This window comes from Schistocerca cancellata, chromosome 6 (genome assembly GCF_023864275.1).
Source record: "Schistocerca cancellata isolate TAMUIC-IGC-003103 chromosome 6, iqSchCanc2.1, whole genome shotgun sequence".
NCBI classification, from domain to species: domain Eukaryota; kingdom Metazoa; phylum Arthropoda; class Insecta; order Orthoptera; family Acrididae; genus Schistocerca; species Schistocerca cancellata.
The window spans coordinates 144,220,105-144,241,064 of record NC_064631.1 but is presented as its reverse complement, the minus strand read 5'-3'; the positions used below and the strand labels follow the sequence as shown (position 1 = coordinate 144,241,064).

At 46.6% G+C, this 20,960-nt stretch overlaps 1 protein-coding gene across 1 annotated transcript in view; it reads left to right on the top strand.

Moving 5' to 3' along the window:
* LOC126190923 (protein unzipped) overlaps positions 1 to 20,723 on the top strand; it is a 105,925-nt gene extending 85,202 nt beyond the window's left edge. The window contains exons 3-5 of the mRNA XM_049931561.1: positions 5,373 to 5,713; positions 9,531 to 9,868; positions 17,820 to 20,723. Of these exons, the coding sequence (XP_049787518.1) occupies positions 5,373 to 5,713; positions 9,531 to 9,868; positions 17,820 to 18,372 (1,232 nt within the window). The 3' untranslated portion in view covers positions 18,373 to 20,723. The remainder of the gene's footprint in view (positions 1 to 5,372; positions 5,714 to 9,530; positions 9,869 to 17,819) is intronic.
* Positions 20,724 to 20,960: the final 237 nt, after the last annotated feature.

Sequence of the window (20,960 nt, the reverse complement as noted above, 5' to 3'; positions counted from 1 at the left end):
TCGTATATCGTGCGAACATGTGGTATCGCCGTTATGGAAAGCCCGCGGCAAACAGTACCGAAAGCAACCGACTGAACGCGACCGCAAGCGAGGATGGCTCGGTACCAGCGCCTGAAATATTCAGTGTGACCTTGGACGTGTTACTCGTACAAGATGGATGTAAGCAGAGTGGAACAGCGAGCATACGTGAAAATTGCCGTTCTCGCTGGCAGAAATGCTACTCAGTGTAATACGGAATTACGAGCAGCTGTGGTTGATAGGCCATCACTCACAAAGGTTATGTTCATTCTGGCGTATGACAGCCACGTTATTTTGGAGTGTTATCCTGTTAGGGACGGCCACACTGTCAATGCCCAATACTACTTGAGATGTATACTTCGTCGGAAACTGCAGGCGTAATCAATAGTTGTGCAGAACGTTGGGGGTGGGAAATCCTCCCTCATCCACCCTAATCACCAGACCTCAGTCCATGCGAATCGACGTCATTTCACAGCTGAAAAAAGCATTGCGTGGGAGGCGCTTTGCACATAGGGTGGATATCCTCACGGCAATTCGGCGACAAGTGGCACACACTGATGGCAATGCTAATGGCCTTTCCCATCGTTGCCAACGCATTGGGGAACTTTTTTTTTTTGCATTTGTACTGGAGCACAATAAATTTACACAGAGTTCCGATGCGCGTTACGCTGGCATTCAGATACACACTGCCTTACCGGTTCAGTGCACATCGTGGAATTCCTATGTTCTCATATTATCGCAAGATACACCAAAATTGCCATGACTTATGGAATGAGCCTCGTACATATTACCATTCACAGCTTTATTGGGGAAAAGGTAGTTCTTCGTAGTAATAACAGGGTGGGAGTTACACCCTCTAACCACAACAATACTTCTCTTAGTGTTGAATTTTTTGCACTGTGCTCTTTCCTCGGCACTTACTTTGGACTGGGTGCGAGGGTTTAACATCCAGTGTTTCTATGGAACGATAGTACTCAATATTTTAGAGATCCACAATAGTTCCAGTTTCTAAAAATCGCACTAGTTTTATGTGTGGTGCCAGCCGTTTGCATTGAGGCTTCTTCCTGCACGTACCGATTAGACTGTCAGAAGAGAAAAAAACTCTTGCAAACGGATGGTTGTTTACTGGATTTCAGAGATTCCAGTTCTGCTAAACACCTGGTGCTCTCTACTGCTAATGCACTGAAAAAAATTTAATAATTATAGCAGAAAAATATATCACGTCCCTCCAGCACGTTCTGCAGAAAGAGACTGACGGGAAAAATGAAACCTCTCCAAACAAAATACGATCAATTTCCCGTCCTGTCTGCTGAACCAATACCTCTGTTTCCATACACACAAACACCACAGTGTAAATACCACAAGGGCGTATATTTGTGAATATTTCACAGCGTGTCACGTTTTCTCTTCAAACGTGGGTTCTTTGATCCCGTGAACGTTCATATCATTCGTGTTTGTACTGTAAACAGTTTCCAAGCGGACGGGAAATATGTCCTCCGTTTCTCATATGATGCCATGAGCACTCGGTACAATAGTTTCAGTGTCTGAAGAAACGGTTTTATGAAATTCTGACCCCTTGAAGTATAATACAGGACCTAGATGCGCCTACTTAGTTTGTCTTGAGTATTGTCATTTCAAATACAGTACGTCATAAATGGCAATGACTGTAATTTGTATGTAGCATGAAAGATGTACAATTTGTGACTTCCTGGTGTTTGTACCTGTCGTTTCTATGCACCAAGAACATAAAAAAATGAAATAGAAAAACACAAGAAAGAATAGGCTAAATGTGTGGTTTATGATTTGTAGATTCCGGTACGTCTTGCTGTTTTTTTTTTTTTTTTTTTTTTCCAGCGCATCAAAGTATCTTAATTCTGGCAGTATTTTAAATATGCCGTTAACGGAAATTCGCACTGGGGTTAATTCCAGATTCATTCACAAGACAATGAGTGAGTTAGTTCTCATGACAAGTGGTACAGACTTCAAGGGCCCGTCCACATGCTACATTAGTACTTAAACCCAAACACAATACCACCTCTCCTCTATATGGATTACTAGTCTTTTGGACAGGTGAGGGTCCCTGAGGAATTAAAGAAAGTAAGAAAGGCCGCGACAGGTCGAACACATGAATTGGGGCGTGTAATGTATTGGAATGCTTCAGAAAACGAACTCTTGATGGTTTCGGGTCCTACGCGGACGCAAAGTTTTGACTTTGATTCTGATTCTATCGCTGTGTGTCACATTGAAATTCCAAAGGACCAGGGTTCAATCCTCAGTGGGTTCTAGAACTTTTTATCACATACAGCTTCTTTCTTCCGTGGCAATGGTTTCTGTACGCCAGTAGCGTAAAGTTGCAGACTGTAGTTCCCCACAAGACACGCTAGATAAGTTCAAAGATCTGAGAACGAAAAGGGCAGATCACTTCCAATAGGACCAAGTCTAGTAATGCACTGTAGTGTTACACGGTACATTCGGGTTGATTTGCCAGGACCAACCATGAGTATTAAACTCTATGGATTCACCATGCACTTTTTGGGTGGAGAATATTTCCAGTTTCGCTAAGAAATGGTGTAACTACAAGGGATGAAACCTCAAACTTCGTACACGTGCGGTGTCTAATGTACTACCGAACAATGTGGCGCAGTGGCAAGACCCTCGCATCGTGTGCGAAAGGACGTCGATTCAAATCAGCATCCGGCCATTCAGATTTAGGTTTTCTGTGATTTCTGTAAACCGTTTATGGCAAATACTGGGATGGTTCCTTTGAAATGGTACTGCTGATTTCCTTCCCCGTCCTTTCCCAACCCGTGTTTGCGCCTCTAATGACCTCGTTGTCGAAAGGAAGTTAAACCCCGACCTCCCTTCCTTCCAATGCACTACGAACTAAGTGCATTATCCCTACATAGTGACTTATTCTGGCCTCCTGAGGTTTTTCCAATCCGATGTGCAACATGGCATGGTATTAAGGGCATCATCTACGAGTTACAGTACTTGCAAAAATGAAATGGAATGGTCTTGCGCCATTACTGTCCGGAAGACCACGTGTGGAATAGTTCGGTCACCTAGTGAAAGTCTTTCTGTTTGACGCCGCTTTGACGATTTGCACAAAGCGGAAGACGAGATGGAATGATGAGGACTACACAAACACCCAGCACCGAGTGAAGAAAATCTCCGATCCAGCCGGGAATCGATCCCGAGACACCAGGATCTAGAGGTAGCAACGCTAACCATTGAACCATGAGCTACGGCAACGTACATGGAAATTTATGGTATCTAAAACGGTATTCTGACCGCACATGTCGATAAGAATGGTTCAAATGGTTCTGAGCACTATAGGACTTAACTTCCGAGGTCATCAGTCCCCTAGAACTACCGTACAGTTAAAAGGAAGTCACGCTTGATCAATGTCCGCGTCACTTTCCATTTTTAACCATACCTAAGGTCTGAGAAAGGAAAGAAGATAATAATAACAATAATAATCATAAAATATGGAGGAGTGGTCGGTCCATTAATCATCCTGTCCGAACTCCACAACTTGCCCAGGAGATAGAAGAACCGAAGAATATATTTCAGATATCAAAGTTGTTCGTCTCAAGACCTATTTTTTACCTGAATTTGAGTGTTTTTGTATTTCTAAGCGAGCATCACCTGGAGCTTCATATTGATGATCATTTCCACTTTGATTTCAAGCATTTGTCAGCAGTACGCCGATTTCCCTTTTGAACAGTGCCAAATTACAGTCCGTTTACCTTGGGTTCTTTTTATGCCACATACGAATAACATACACAGACGGGTAAAGGGCTTACCACAGATGGTCGTTGACACTTCCTATCGAACCTACACTACTGGCCATTAAAATTCCTGCACCACGAAGATGACATGCTACAGACGCGAAATGTAACCGACAGGAAGAAGATGCTGTGACATGCAAATGATTAGTTTCTCAGGGCATTCACACAAGGTTGGCGCCGGTGGCGACACCTACAAAGTGCTGACATGGGGATAGTTTCCAACCGATTTCTCATTCACAACCAGCAGTTGACCGTCGTTGCCTGGTGAAACGTCGTTGTGATGCCTCGTGTAAGGAGGAGAAATACGTACCATCACGTTTCCGACTTTGATAAAGGTCGGATTGTAGCCTATCGCGATTGCGGTTTATCGTATCGCGACATTGCTGCTCGCGTTGGTCAAGATCCAATGACTGTTAGCAGAATATGGAATCGGTGGGTTCAGGATGGTAATGCGGAACGCCGTGCTGGATCCCAACGGCCTCGTATCACTAGCACTCGAGATGACAGGCATCTTATCCGCATGGCTGTAACGGATTGTGCAGCCACGTCTCGAGCCCTGAGTCAACAGATGGGGTCGTTTGCAAGACAACAACCACCTGCACGAACAGTTAGACGACATTTGCAGCAGCATGGCCTACAGCTCGGAGACCATGGCTGCGGTTACCCTTGACGCTGCATGACAAACAGGAGCGCCTCCGATGGTGTACTCAACGACGAACCTGGGTAGAAAACGTCATTTTTTCGGATGAATCGAGGTTCTGCTTACAGCATCATGATGGTCGCATCCGTGTTTGGCGACATCGCGGTGAACGCACATTGGAAGCGTGTATTCGTCATCGCCATACTGGCCTATCACCCGGCGTGATGATATGGGGTGCCATTGGTTACACGTCTCGGTCACATCTTGTTCGCATTGACGGCACTTTGAACAGTGGACGTTACATTTTAGATGTGTTACGACCCGTGGCTCTACCCTTCATTCGATCCCTGCGAAACCCTACATTTCTGCAGGATAATGCACGACGCCATGTTGCAGGTCCTGTACGGGCCTTTCTGGATACAGAAAATGTTCGACTGCTTTTCTGGCCAGCACATTCTCCAGATCTCTCATCAACTGAAAACGTCTGGTCAATGGTGCCCGAGCAACTGGCTCGTCACAATACGCCAGTCACTACTCTTGATGAACTGTGGAATCGTGTTAAAGCAACATGGGTTGTACCTGAACACGCCATCCAAGCTCTGTTTGACTCAATGCCCAGGCGTATCAAGGTCGTCATTACGGCCAGAGGTGGTTGTTCTGGGTACTGATTTCTCAGGATCTGTGCACCCAAATTGCGCGATAATGTAATCACGTGCCAGTTCTAGTATAATATATTTATCCAATGAATACCCGTTTATCATCTGCATTTCTTCTTGGTGTAGCAATTTTATTGGCCAGTAGTGTAGAATGGCTGATGGATAAGGCGACTACTGGGAAAAGTCTCTCCAAACTGGAGCCACGACGTGGCACAGATTCTCAGTTCTGGCAGCGTGTTCACAGTATTTACGAATGTGTGCCCGCAGACCCGGGGCAGGAGCAGCAGCACGGCGGCGCGGGCCGCGTGTGCCGGGCCAACGTGAACGGCGTGTGGGTGTGCGGCGAGGCGGCCGGCGGGCGCTGCCGCGTGTCGCTGCTGGGCGAGGTGCGCCAGGAGGCGCGCCACCAGCTGCTGCAGGCGGTGGGCGGCGGCGCGCGGCTCGTCTGGAGGCCCTGGACCAAGTTCACCGTGCCGCCCCCCGCCGGCACCGTCGCCGCCGCCCCCGACACCTACGTGGCGCGCGCCCCGCCGCACGGCGACGACCGCGCGCTGCTCGGCAAGGCCGCCGTCTCCGGCATCAGCGGCCGCATCACCGTCGTGAGCACGGTCGGTACCGGCCTCAGCCAAGTACCTAAGTACCTCCGTGGCTTGACTACGCGAAAACTACAGTGGACACATCTCTCCAAGTTTCCATTCGTAATACGCGACGTGTGTAGATGCAGAGAGCACCACTAGGGACCAGGAGTCTCGGGACATGTAGACAAATCATCTGCTCCAAAGTGCCGCATCGAATTAGTTCGCGCCTGTAGACACGCAACTCGATGAACAGCTCTCCAAACCGGGTTGCTGTAGCTGCGCCTGTCGGGTAGCAACAGCAGGGATTTCAATGAACTGAAAGTGCCCTTCGCTCGTCTTAACGTTCGCCGCGTGCCCATAATAAGCACTTATAATGTGAGTTAAAAACTTGGAGAGGTGCTCTACCCACCAACATGTACCGGGTGATCAAAAACTCAATATAAATTTGAAAACTGAATAAATCATGGAGTAATGTAGATAGAGAGGTACAAATTGACACACATGCTTAGAATGACATGTGGTTTTATTAGAACCAAACAAATACAAAAGTTCAAAAATGTCCGACAGATGGCGCTTCATCTGATCAGAATAGCAATAATTATCATAACAAAGTAAGACAAAGCAAAGATGATGTTCTTTACAGGAAATGCTCAATATGTCCACCATTGCCGGCCAGGGTGGCCAAGCGGTTAAAGGCGCTACAGTCTGGAACCGCGCAACCGCTACGGTCGCAGGTTCGAATCCTGCCTCGGGCATGGATGTGTGTGATGTCCTTAGCTTAGTTAGGTTTAAGTAGTTCTAAGTTCTAGGGGACTGATGACCTTAGGAGTTAAGTCCCATAGTGCTCAGAGCCATTTGAACCTTTTTTTGTCCACCATCATTCCTCAACAATAGCTGTAGTCGAGGAATAATGTTGTGAACAGCACTGTAAAGCATGTCCGGAGTTATGGTGAGGCATTGGCGTCGGATGTTGTATTTCAGTATCCCTAGAGATGTCGGTCGATCACGATACACTTGCGACTTCAGGTAACCCCAAAGCCAATAATTGCACGGACTGAGGTCTGGGGACCTGGGAGGCCAAGCATGACGGAAGTGGCGGCGCAGCACACGGTCATCACCAAACGACGCGCGCAAGAGATCTTTCACGCGTCTAGCAATATGGGGTGGAGCGCCACCCTGCATAAACATCGTACGTTCCAGCAGGTGTATATCAGCCAGGCTGGGGATGATGCGATTCTGTAACATTTCGGCTTACCTCTCACCCATCACGGTAGCAGTTCTGCTGCCCAGCGCCATCTGTCGGACATTTTGTGAACTCTGTTTTTTTTTGTTGTTGTTCTAATAAAACCCCATGTCATTTCAAGCAAGTGTGTCAATTTTTACCTCTCTATCTACATTATTCCGTGGTTTATGAAGTTTTCAAATGTATACTGACTTTGTGATCACCCTGTATTTTTTCTGTACCTCTTGAGTTTTCGCGCAGTTGTGGTTTGAAAGCCCATCGCTATAGGACTTTTAACATGGTTTTCAATCGAAACACTACTATGTTTCTGAGTGACAATAAGCCACCTGTTCCTAGTGACTTGCCGGCCGGGGTGGCCGAGCGGTTCTAGCCGCTACAGTCTGGAACCGCGCGACCGCTACGTCGCAGGTTCGAATCCTGCCTCGGGCATCGATGTGTGTGCTGTCCTTAGATTAGTTAGGTTTACGTAGTTCTAAGTTCTAGGGGACTGATGACCTCAGCTGTTAAGTCCCATAGTGCTCAGAACAATTTGAACCTAGTGACTTGTCTAATGCACGAATTTAGCTTTCGAGTGTTGTGTTATGTTTGCAAGTAACACTACATTTTCATTGTATCTTTACACACAACTGATACTGTTTTCTATATTGCAGGCTGTGACAATGTCTAATCCAAGTAATAACAGTGGTACTGTTGAACTATCGTAGGTGTATCTTCGGTTTGTATCGGACGAAGTAATTTCGGCTTTAACTCGCAAAACAGACAGCAAAAAATCTTAAATTTCTACGGTTTTTTCCCTTAAAAGGCAGAAAATGGAGAAGTGAGGACATAAATGGGACGAAAATAGTACGAAGGAAACAATAGAAAAAGTCAGACTTAGAGGATAGTTACAGTTTTGCAATTCTCTGTGATTCTAAGACTAACTTTAAAATGATAGCGAAGTAAGTGAGAAATATTCTTCCGTAATATTCTTCGATACAGACACATTTCAGACGCCTCCAGTTTTTTATCTAATACTACAGTAACTGTCCATGGCCCAATTCCATAGAGAAGGCTATTGGATGCGTATTTATTTATTTCCAGCATGCGTTTCAGAGGTTAAAAACCCCCACCACAGGTGTGTGTTGTGAGTAATTTGGGATACCCTGTGGCACTCTCCAGTGATCACAGGCACCTTTCCTTGTCATGTTACATCATATGTACAATCACACTTTGTAAACTAAAACGTATTGTCACCGAGAAAGAAAATTTCTAACTACGATCCGCTGGTTCCGACCAAATCTCCTTTTGATGTTTTTCTTCCCTGTAAAGCACATGCTTTAAGAGGAAGTACCCTCTCAAATACACTACCAGTTTTCCTGCTACACGATGGACAAAATAAAACTGGTCTGGAAAATATTTCATGCATCTTGAGACAGGGAACCCAACTCGCTTCATCCAGCGCAGGAATGGGTGGTGTCAGTTGGCTGCGTGAAATATTTTCCAAGGGCGGGTGATTAGGTTGGGGTGGCTATCCGAAGGTGAATGAAATACCTTCCAAGCCAGTTTTATTTTCTCCAAGCTGTATTTGGCTGAAAATAAGTGGGGTCGTCAATGGGAAATTGGGCCTCTACCCTTCAGCGTAAAAAATGAAACACACGTAAATCAGCAAAATATTCACTTTCGACAATTAGTTCCTGGTCTAAAAGTACTCAGTTTCCGATCCCCTACCATCTGTATGAGAGGGCAGTCGTAGAGTTTTAATTATCACCTCAAAAAAATAAAATTACGTAATTAATTTTGTTTCCGTTTGTAGACATATGTTTACAGTCCTGGCACACATCGAGGTACCAACGCCACAGCACCTTGGCACAGCCATAACGAAAGGGTCCAGCTCATTTATTACGTGGAGAAAAGCTGTGCTATTTTGTTTGGACGCCTCTAGCAGCGTGCTCCTGTGGCATGAGTATTTCATGGTGTATGAGGGCTGTAGACACATATCTGCAAACAAGAAAAAATTAATTACAAATAACTTTATTCTTTCGAGGTGACAATGAAAAAGATTGAAATACTGCTCATATAGAATGAGATTTTCACTCTGCAGCGGAGTGTGCCCTGATATAAAACTTCCTGGAAGATTAAAACTGTGTGCCGGACCGAGACTCGAACTCGGGACCTTTGTTCGCAGGAGAGCTTCTGTAAAATTTGGAAGGTAGGAGACGAGGTACTGGCAGAAGTAAAGGTGTGAGGACGGGGAGTGAGTCGTGCTTGGGTAGCTCAGTTGGTAGAGCACTTGCCCGCGATAGGCAAAGGTCCCGAGTTCGAGTCTCGGTCCGGCAGACAGTTTTAATCTGCCAGGAAGGTTACTGCTCATGTGGTTCTGACCTTTAGATGCCCCCCCCCCCCCTTTAACAAACACATGGACTGGCGTTTGAGCGACACTGTGTAAGTGCGGTGTTGGGCGTCCTCAAAACACACACACACACACACACACACACACACACACACACACACACCTGTAGATGTGGATGATACGCTAGGCCTCTGCCGTTTCCACCTCAAGTGTTGGCGCCTGTGCTGGCGACTTGTGGCGAGCACAACGTTACGAAAGGGACGACTTCTGTGCAGGACGGCGAGGAACGCGAATACGCGGAAGGAGACGTGCTGGTGGAGCTGGAGCCGGTCAGCTACGAGCTGAGCAACGTGAAGCTGCAGCTGCGGCGGCGACGCTTCCCCAAGCGCGAGGTGCGCGTGCTGGCGACCTCCGTGCTGCGCAACGGCGCCGGCACCGTGCGCATGCGCGTCGACTCGGACCTGGCCTACCAGTACGAGCACACGCGCTACTGGGGGCAGGGCCGCGGCATCATCAAGGGCCTCGAAACCACCGTCCGCGCCGACAACGGCTCCGTCATCGACAACATCCGATGGGGACTTAACGACCCCGTCTCCATGCCGAAGCTATTCACGTGAGTACTGCTTGCGCTGGGTACATGCCGCAATAGGGGCCGAGTACAGGGCTTTCTTTTTCTCTCTCTCTTCATTCTCAACTCATGAGAGCACTATGGGCTGTTGTAGGGCTTTGTCCTCTTCAACCACTTATCCCCAGAGGCTGGTAATGAGGCAGAGGGTCCCAATTGGGAATCTTTGGGAGAAGGTTTACCAGTTCTGGCATTCACCTGATGACAAAATGGAAACCACCTCAAAACCTTGGTTGGATCAGGGGATCACCAAAGAAACCTCCCCAACACCTTGACTGGACTGGGAGAAGACTAAGGGAAGCTTGGTTGGTCTGGGGTACGGCCAAGGGAAATTTCTCCACAAACCCTTGATTTGACTGGTGGCTAACCAAGAGAAACCCACCCAAAACCTTGGTTTAGAAAGAAGATGATCGAGGGGAACCTCCATGATCAAGGCAAACCTACCCAACACCTTTGTTGGACTGTGGGATAACCAAGGTAAATCTCTCCAAAACCTTTGTTGAACTGGAGGACTGGAACTATTTTAATCTATTTCTGGTCCCAGAGTAGATTCCCTGTGATGGTATCTAATGATTCTGTCATAGGAACACCTGTGACAGCTTTCAGAAGCCGGTTGAGAAGTGAAGGGTGAGTTGAACCTAGCGATACCGTAATACTATTCTGGCTTGTGATGCAATGATATTTGGTGTGCTGTGACGTCATACATGTGCAGAGGTAGAAAAGAACACTGAAAATATTTACCTTCAAACTTCCTGGCAGATCGAAACAGCGTACTGTACCGCGACTCTAATCCACAGAACCTTGGCTTTCACAGGCGATGCTCTTACCAGCTGAGCTACGCCAGCATGAGTCGTGAGCTGCCCTTGTAGTCTTACTTCCATTAGTATCAAAATTCACAGAATTTCTGCGCACACTGCAAGACTATCACTCTTGGAAGACAGGACGCTGACGACAAATGGTTCAGTCACAGCCTGGGGAATTGTTAGACAATAACTCTTTCACTCTGGAGTGAAGCCTGAGCGTTTTTGAAACTTTCTGATAGTTTAAACTATACCCCCACGGCGCCACTAAGCTATTTCTCCACAATATCCTCTTTTTCAGGAATTCTAGTCCTGCAAGGTATGTAGGAGAGCTGAAGCGAAGTTTTGAAAGTATGAAAAAGGTACTGGCGGAAGTAAAGGTTAAGTCGTGTCCAGACAGCTCACACGGCAAGACCACAGTCTGCGAAAGTTCAAGTCTCGGTCTGGCACATTGTTTCGATTTGGCAGGAAGTTTTATAACATCTCACACTGCGCTGCATACTGATAATTCATATGGACAATATTTGATTTATTTCTCTGTGACTTGGAATGTAGGTTGTGATACCAGGCCTATTTGTTTCGTAGCCCCAAATTTTGATTGGGATGGAAAGAAACTGTTTGGTTTTGAGTTGGCCAAACCAACAAATATGAATATCAAATGTTAGTTGTAGTGAATATGAATTTCGATCAGAGGTTTCTTTTCGCCATGGCTCAAAGCACGCGTGTGGGACGGGGTCTTCAGTATTTAAAAAAATGACTTGATAGTCATTTTTTTAACTTTTAATACTTGCATCTTCTTGGATATTTAACCCGAGGATGAGAATTTGCTTCTGGACAGGAGCCGTTTGACATGTGATTAATCCTAATTAGCCGGCTGGTGTGGCCGAGCGGTTCTAGGCGCTTCAGTCTGAAACCGCGTGACCGCTACGGTCGCAGGTTCGAATCCTGCCTCGGGCATGGATGTGTGTGATGTCCTTAGGTTAGTTAGGTTTGTGTAGTTCTAAGTTCTAGGGGACTGATGACCTCAGATGTTAAGTCCCATAGTGCTCAGAGCCATTTGAACCAATCCTAATTATATGTGATTGAGCCAGTGTTTAATATTCTGTTAATTACGTAACCACCTCACCCTCGCTTTCAGTACTCGGGAAAGCCTAAAGAAGCCAGACCCACTTGAATCTCGCTCCTCCCGAATGCGAGTCCAATCCCTCAACCATTGTGCCACCTCGTTATGTGTATAGAGTAAAAAGTTTAATTTTTGGAAATTAATTAATTTATTGGTTTATCTGTGGGAGACAGAGAGGCTGTGGGGATCCATAATCATTAATAAGTGATGAGGGCGGTAGAAATGGAAGCAGCCTTGACTGTCTTGGTTGGTTTTGGGCACAACCGTTCTCTTTAAAAATAAAAAAGTCCTAATTGGTAGCCCTGCCTCCTTGTGATGTGCAGTGAATTACAAGGAAGGGGGGGGGGATGGGAGTGGATTTCATCTTAGAGTTTTAATATGTCCAAAGCTTCGTAAGAGGTGATCAGTATGAGTGCTAAGAGAACTCCCATAACCTTGCCGAACCTCGATCGTTTGGACATTTACTCGCGAAATTTGTTTTCAGATGGCTCATGGGAGACTGACCTCCTGGGAAACGTAGATGCACGAGCCATTGCATTTTCGAGGCGATCTTACGTGGTGTACGCTCGTGCAGCATTGACAGCAAACGAACCACACACTAAAAAAAAGTCACGCATATGTTGGCAGAGGTGCGAGTTGGCGCCGCGGCGACACCTATAGTTGGCAACGTGCCTAGCAGGCGGCGCGCCCCCGTGGAGGGTAGGCAAAGCACGGCACCCTACTTTGCAAATCAAACGAACTGGCTCTCGGAGTGAGTGCGGCCGCCCAGAGCAGGTGTTTGCTGAGTCGCTGCGCTGCTCTGTCGAGCGTGACTACGTTTCCGTATCGAGCGCCCCTGGCCGCCAGCTCGCTAGGCGCTGCGCAGACGTCGGCGTCGCCAGAGCTGATATCTCTCTTCCTATCATTGCTGTCCACCATTTCCTGTCCCCTCTGGACGTCTCTTTACGGTTTAACCTTGCCAGCAACTACAGCGGACCTCTCAAGCTCATGCGGGTGAGCGATAAAAGACAGTTGCTGTAAACTTGATAATTATTATTTTTTATTTGAGTATGAATGAATCCCTGAATACACCATTTTCAAGCTCCTCTAAAAGCCGGACAGTCATTCGTACGACGGGGTAACCGCCATAATACATCTCGACAGGCGACAATAGATCTCCGTAAGACCTTTAAATACAGCTGGAGAATTTATTCATACTCATGTAAAACCAAAGTGAGACGTATTCGGCGTTGCGAATACGGACAACTGTCAGCTGTATAATGGAATGACGACAGTGAAAATTTGTGCCGTACCGGGAACCAAACCCGGATTTCCCGCTTATCGCGAGCGGGCTCACGGTCACTCCCAAATATCTATATGTTGTCAGCCCTGTATCCGGGTTCGATTCCCTATCCGGCACAAACTTTGGTTGTTGTCAATCCGTTATACAGTTGATGGTTGTCGGTATTCTGATAACGTCTGTAGTCGCCGCAGTGCCAACTTCCTGCAGATCGCAATCGACCTTCTGAACGTCACCGGCACTTCAATATCGTAAAACCTTAGTGACAGCTGCCATCTCACAGTCTCGGAAGATGCATACATGAAGAGTGATAATTATTCTCTTGGAGGCCACGAGTCGTAGCAGGTTTCCCCATGTTTTCTCTCACTTTTTATTGTTACCCGTACAAAAAAAAGGGTTCAAATGGCTCTGAGCACTATGGGACTTAACTTCTGAGCTCATCAGTCCCCTAGAACTTAGAACTACTTAAACCTAACTAACCTAAGGTCATCACACACATCCATGCCCGAGGCAGGATTCGAACCTGCGGCCGTAGCGGTCGCGCGGTTCCAAACTGCAGCACCTAGAACAGCTCGGCCACATTGGCCGTCGTTACCCGTACACAACTGCCGTGCGTAAGCGCCGTTCTGCGACAGCGAATGTCAGATGTTACACTGTAACCAATGAATCAAGATGACTGAATGGCCTCCTACGGTCGAAAACGATCTTCATCACGTATATATCGTCTCACAGCTGTGACTGAAATAATCAACTACATCTCATTAACAATTGCTATATAGCTCGAAGACAATGTCTGCCGCGGTGCAGTTGCTAAATTTCAGGCAAAATCTTTTATTAGCCGTAATTCCGTAACTAAACATTTGCGGGCCTTATTTTCTATGAACTTTCTTCTTTAGTTTTACTTGTAGAATAACATGTTAAGATATTTGCATATCTTCGTGAATACGTGTGCGTGTGTGTGTGTGTGTGTGTGTGTGTGTGTGTGTGTGAGAGAGAGAGAGAGAGAGAGAGAGAGAGAGAGAGAGAGAGAGAGATAATCAGCTGAATACATGATGTAGGACACCATGAATACAATTCTACCCTTCATCTTAACGTAATTCTAAGATTAGTGCCGCGCAAATGTAAAAAACTATATTCGAGAAACCAACATGTCGGCCAACGGTTACAGTGGCCCTTTTCTGGGTTTACTGGACACTATGACGCGGTACGACACTCAGAAAACTTTTATGTCAACTGATCCTGGCCGCAGAAGCTTTCGCAATGTCCTCCATCTTGTTTTACAATACAATTTATTTGCGTACCTTACGCCTCCTTCCTTACTTTTGAGTGTCTCTTTCAATTCGAGGTTGCCAAAATCCACTCCACTCTCCATAACTGAATAATGAAGAGAGTCACGCACCAGTTAGCTCTTCCGCTGGCGAGCCGCGCACCAACTAGAAGCGACGCGGTGACCTTGGCAACGTCCGAGTGTCGCTTTGCACTTCACGCCTCTTGGCGCATCAACAATGCAATGCAATGCAAGAGCCGTGCTGCAACCTGTTGGCGCCAGGAACGCCAGACAGCAGACAGAGGCAGCCAACTCCTCTTCCCACCTTCCCCTGATCTATTCTGCAGTGTCCCCACACTCTGTCTCCTTCACGGTTGCTCGTGTAGCTCAACGGTCTAGTGCAAGTCTCTCTCTATTGGACGCCACTTCGGCGACTTGCGTTTGCCTAACCTACTGCAATTATCCGACCGGGTAAAGGGGACATGGACTCTGAACAATGTGTTATGTCTGACGACTAGTCACATCGTTGAGATGAGAAAGAACATTCGATATCGCGGCCTCTCGGTTTCCCGGACAAACGCTTTACCGCTAGACCATGGGGCCCGACAAGTATATAGAAAGTTTATCTACAGGTCTTGAATAGTGAGTGTGCAAGTATCAGAACATATGAATTAAATTTTCAGTGCATTGATTAAGAAGCTTAAGAGTTTTTACAGCGTCAAGGGACCGGAGACTTTACTTAGTACATGACATAAATGTCAACTTGACACCTCTCACCTGGTCCTGAGAAAAATACACTGAAGAGCCAAAGAAACTGGTACACCTGCCTAATACCGTGTAGGGTCCCCGTGGGCGCGCAGAAGTGCCGCAACACGACGCGGCATGGGCTATGCTAATGTCTGAAGTAGTGCTGGAAATAATTGAATCCTGCAGGGCTGTCCATAAATCCGTAAGAGTACGAGGAGATAGAGATCTCTTCTGAACAGCACGTTGCAACGCATCCCAGATATGCTCAATAATGTTCAAGTCTGGGGAGTTTGGTGGCCAGCGGAAGTGTTTTAGAAGAGCGTTCCTGCAGCCACTCTTTAGCAGTGTGGGATGTCGTATTGTCCTGCTGGAATTGTCCAAGTCCGTCGGAATCCACAAGGGACATAAATGGAAGAAGGTGGTCAGACGGGATGCTTACGTACGTGTCACCTGTCAGAGACGTATATGGGCCCCATGTAACTCCGACTGCACACGCCCCATTACAAAGGCTCCACCAGCATGAACAACTTCCTGCTGACATGCAGGGGCCCCTGGATTCATGAGGCTGTCTCCATACCCGCTCCATACAATTTGAAACGAGACTCGTCCCACCACACAACAGGTTCCGAGTCGTCAACAGTCCAATGTCGGTGTGACGGGCCACAGCGAGGCGTAAAGCTCTGTGCCGCGCAGTCATCAAGGGTACACGAGTGGGCCTTCGGCTCCGAAAGCCCATATCGTTGAATGGTTCGCGCGCTGACACTTGTTGATGGCCGAGTATTGAAATCTGCAGCAATTTGCGGAAGGGTTGCACTTCCGTCACGGACGATGCTCTTCAGTGTCGTTAGTTCCGTTCTTGCAGCATCTTTTTCCGGCAGCGGCGATGTCGGAGACTTGATGTTTTGCCAGATGCCTCATATTAGAGGCACAATCTCGAAATTGGCGCACGGGAAAATCCGCTCTTCATCGCTACCACGGAGACGCTGTGACCCAACACGATCAGACTCACTCCAATAATGATAACTTGCCATTGCAGCAGCAGTAACCGATCTAACAACTGCGCCAAACACTTGTTGTTGTCTTATATAGGGTTTTCTGACCGCAGCGTCGTATTCTGCTTGTTTACATATCTCTGTATTTGAATGCGCATTCATATACGAGTTACTTGCTCCTGTAAGGTTTCTATTTTTACCAGCTGAGATAAGAAACCCTAAAAATTATTGGGAATCGAAAGAAGATTATGAAGCTCTAACTGAAACATTCACTGACTGTACATCTGTGGAAATTCAGTATTTAATTTCAGGTATTGGGCATGTTGTTGTTGTTGTTGTTGTTGTTGTTGTTGTGGTCTTCAGTCCTGAGACTGGTTTGATGCAGCTCTCCATGCTACTCTATCCTGTGCAAGCTTCTTCATCTCCCAGTACTTACTGCAACCTACATCCTTCTGAATCTGCTTGGTGTATTCATCTCTTGGTCTCCCTCTACGATTTTTACCCTCCACGCTGCCCTCCAATGCTAAATTTGTCATCCCTTGATGCCTCAGAACATGTCCAACCAACCGGTGCTTTCTTCTTGTCAAGTTGTGCCAGAAAATCCTCTTCTCCAAAATTCTATTCAGTACCTCCTCATTAGTTATGTGATCTACCCATTTAATCTTCAGCATTCTTCTGTAGCACCACATTTCGAAAGCTTCTATTCTCTTCTTGTACGAACTATTTATCGTCCATGTTTCACTTCCATACATAGCTACACTCCATACAAATACTTTCAGAAACGATTTCCTGACACTTAAATCTATACTTGATGTTAACAAATTTCTCTTCTTCAGAAACGCTTTCCTTGCCATTGCCAGTCCACATTTTATATGCTCTCTACTTCAAACAAGCGTTCAGTTCATAGTGCTGTGGAATGTGGGGGAAAAAAACCACAAATTGGCATTCATAAGAAGAAGAACAACACCAAAAATGCAACAGGAGCGTAATATGTAAGAAATTGTCCACGCAACCTGCCACTGATGATGCCTTGCAGAAAATAAAGGCGAAACGAGTATGGCACTAAAATTGTGTTTTGTTCAGTTGCTGTGAGACGTTCCATAAGTAAAAATTATCAATATACCGTAATATTACACGCAACTGAGGAAGACAGGACTACAAAAGTTGAAGATGTCCTCTCTAATTCTACCATCATTAGTTATTTTGCTCCCCAAATAGCAAAATTCCTTTACTGCATTAAGTGTCTCATTTCCTAATCTAATTCCCTCAGCATCACCCGACTTAATTCGACTACATTCCATTATCCTCGTTTCGCTTTTGTTGATGTTCATCTTATATCATCCTTTCAAGACACTGTCCATTCCGTTCAACTGCTCTTCCAAGTCCTTTGCTGTCTCTGATAGAGCTGGGCATATGAGTCAGCAAAGAGTGTTTCAATGTTAAATCAGTTACCGTTTTTGTGTACTCGATAACTTTGGCCGAGCGGTTCTAGGCGCTACAGTCTGGAACCACACGACCGCTACGGTCGCAGGTTCGAATCCTGCCTCGGGGATGGATGTGTGTGATGTCCTTAGGTTAGTCAGGTTTAAGTAGTTCTAAGTTCTAGGGGACTGATGACCTCAGAAGTTAAGTCCCATAGTGCTCAGAGCCATTTGAACCCAATTTGTAAGGCTCTGTTGTCGATTTGGCATGGCGTGGTGTTGACTGTGCGCCGGTGTCGTTTGCCCGCAGCGCCGAGTACGAGCTGGAGCCGGGCACGGCTGTGAACGTGACGCTGCTGGGCAACCTGACGGAGGAGGAGACGCCGTACGAGGCGACGCTGGTGGCGTCGTACAGCGACGGCGAGACGCTGGCGCGGCCGCTGCAGGGCGTGCTCAGCGACGTCGAGCTGCGCGACGTGCGCGCCGAGTTCAGCGACGTCTACTTCCTGGCCAACAACAGCTTGGTGCCCACCACCACCACGACCACCACCAGCACCACCACGACCACCACAACCACCACGACGACGACCCCGGCGCCGGAGAAGAAGGGCAAGAAGCCCAAGCCGGACGATCCGGAGGGTTCCGCGGACAACGAGGTGGCCAAGTGGCCTTCGGACGAGGGCACCGCCGGAGGCGCGCAGTCGTCGCTCAAGAAAGAGGAGGAGCCCGAGGGCGCCAAGAAGGGACGCGGCGCGGAGGGAACCTCCAACGGTGATGGAGGCAGCGCCGCCGGGTCCTGCGCCGCCAGCGTCGTCTTGGTCGTCGCGACGGCAGCCGCCGCCCTGCAGCGAGTAGCGACATAGGCGCCTCTCCGGGACCGCTCGCCGCCACTCGCACCTCTCTCTCTCTCTCTCTCTCTCTCTCTCTCTCCCTCTCTCTCTCTCTCTTCCCTTTTCTCCGACACTTTCCTTCCCTTCCGACGTACCTGCTGCCGGCGGTGTGCAGGCGCGCCCTCGAGCGATAGGCTTACTCGGGTCGATACATTCCCGGCGGCTGGGCGTCCGCTGCCGCCCGCGTCGTCTCTTCAGTGATCCCAGACCGGCCCCGTTCTCTAGGCGCAGCCTCGCCTGAATAGCTGTGTCGCCACTCACATACGTGCGCCGTACGACTACAATCACCTCTAGTGACGCGTCCGCCTTTCCTTCTACTGTCCTCGGGGCCTCAAAACTTTTCGAGCTCGCTCCGCAACTTCGCGGCATCCTCTACGCCTTAACGAGGTGCGCCTTGCCTCCCACGTGTATCCCCTACGCCGGCATCTGCGTCTCCAAAGGTATAAATCGATGACGCGGGGATTTCTGCTGCGTCACACGCCCGCGGAATCAATACTTGTCCTCGTTTCCGCCGGTGGCGCCTTCAAACACTTTCAATATGGAAAACATTTGCGGAGACACAGCTCAGGAAACGAATACACAAAAAATTTGAGCTAGTCTAATTCAGCGCCTTACGTAGTGCACGGGGCTGAAAATTCGGGGTTCCACACTAAACTAGTGAGAAAAGTAGAGGCGGTAAAATTTCGCTTAAACACTGTGTTATCATCAAAAGCAAACAAAAGTTTCGAGTGGATTGGGAACAACGCGAATATTTATTACGGAGTATTAAAAAAAGTAAATCTGGGTTGCAGATGACGCGGGTCGAATTGAGAGGAGTGCATTTCGCTACTTGATGTTGTTGTCCTCCATTCACCCAGATTGTAATATAATTACATTGTGTACATAGCTTGTGTAAATAAATATATAGAATAAGCTGAAGACTGTAGGCAGGGAGTGGACAGCGAGGAGCGTGCATGCAGTGCGTGTTCTCTTTGCAGGTGCACCACTGTACGAGCCGGCAGGCTCGACGCCACTAAAGCCTTTTCGCGAAAATTCTGAATTCGACGTGTAGATAACACGGGAGTTACTATTCTACGCCACACAAGCGAAATACAATCGCATATTCTTGCCAAGAGTGTAGCTGGCCAGATACTCGAGCGCAGTGATCGTCTTTAAAATTATACGAGACTCTCCACCTGCCCCACCTCTTTCTCTTGCGCCCACAAACGGTTACATCGGCATACTTCCATGCTTACAATGCTATATTACCCACTAATCACTCTCGTTGGTCTGAAAGCGGCCTAACGCATCCAAACAAACTCTTAATTACTATAAATCGTGGTGATAAATCCGTCTTGGCTTCTCCTGCATTTATTTATTATATCTGCTGTGTTGTTGCTTATAGTAAGTAAAGGAACATTCTGCAGAACAGCAAACTCTGTCTACACCTGTTAAGTGCTTAACTATTACAATATTCCAAAATAGTCTGGTTGATAACGTACTTGTAATCTGCTTCGAGAAACTGAGTCACGTCTACACAAGTCTGCCAGTGCTGCGAGAAAGACCCGCCTGGAGAGAAGCTGTCCGACATTAAATGCTGTATTGTAAACGTCTGTGTGCAAGGTCAGGCTGTCCAGTAATTGTGTGATATATTTTGTACTGCAAAGTTGGTTAAGGGACGCTCGTATGATAAGTATCCTCTAAGGAGATCAGTTAAATGAATAGGAGTCTCTCCACTTGATAAAATTTCGAAACATATTTTATGATACATGTTTATATTTTCAAGAACAACAAATAATTTCAGTGATGTGCATCTATTGCAGTGCTGTAGTACAAAACATTCTAACCTTTATTTTGTGAATAGGTATGTAGTCCATGTTCCTATGTATTGAAATATCTGTATCAAGAAATAGTATACAAATTCCTAGAGATGCAGCTTTTTGGCATGTGCCGCCATTTTCACTGTTAACTGTAATTTGCTACTCCTTCAGTTGCATCTCTCATGTTGACATTTTTTCTGAACATTATAAAGAAAATATTCTTAAGTCATTGTGATGTTCCAAATTTCCAAATAAGTACATGTTACAAAAAAATAAGATTTGGCCAGTTGAAATTATGTCTATAACAAAATTGTAATATTTATCCAAACTGCCATGATAAACTATAAATATAATTATGTGGAGACTTTACTTTACTTACATCATCCTACCAATGATAACCACATACTTTTCCAACATAAAGGAGTGCAGAAGTCCGAAAATATGAACATTTTAAATCATGAAAAGGATCTTTAAGTGTTCAGAAACAGTGGAAAGAGAAACGAAGGCTGTAAAATATTTTTTAAATAGTGTGTCAAAAAAATGTAATTTGCCATAAAGACATCATCGTATGTTTATAAACTGTAAAAGTAAAAAGTTAGTGTCAGCATCGCGGATCTATGGCGCCCAGCTCACTGATTTTGCAGCAAATTTTAAAACTGGATATTTCATACCGAAATATTGCCACCATAAACGATGTGCTCTAGCAGAATACCGCTTGTAAACGTAATGAAAATGTCACGTATAGACCACAACGGAGGAAAA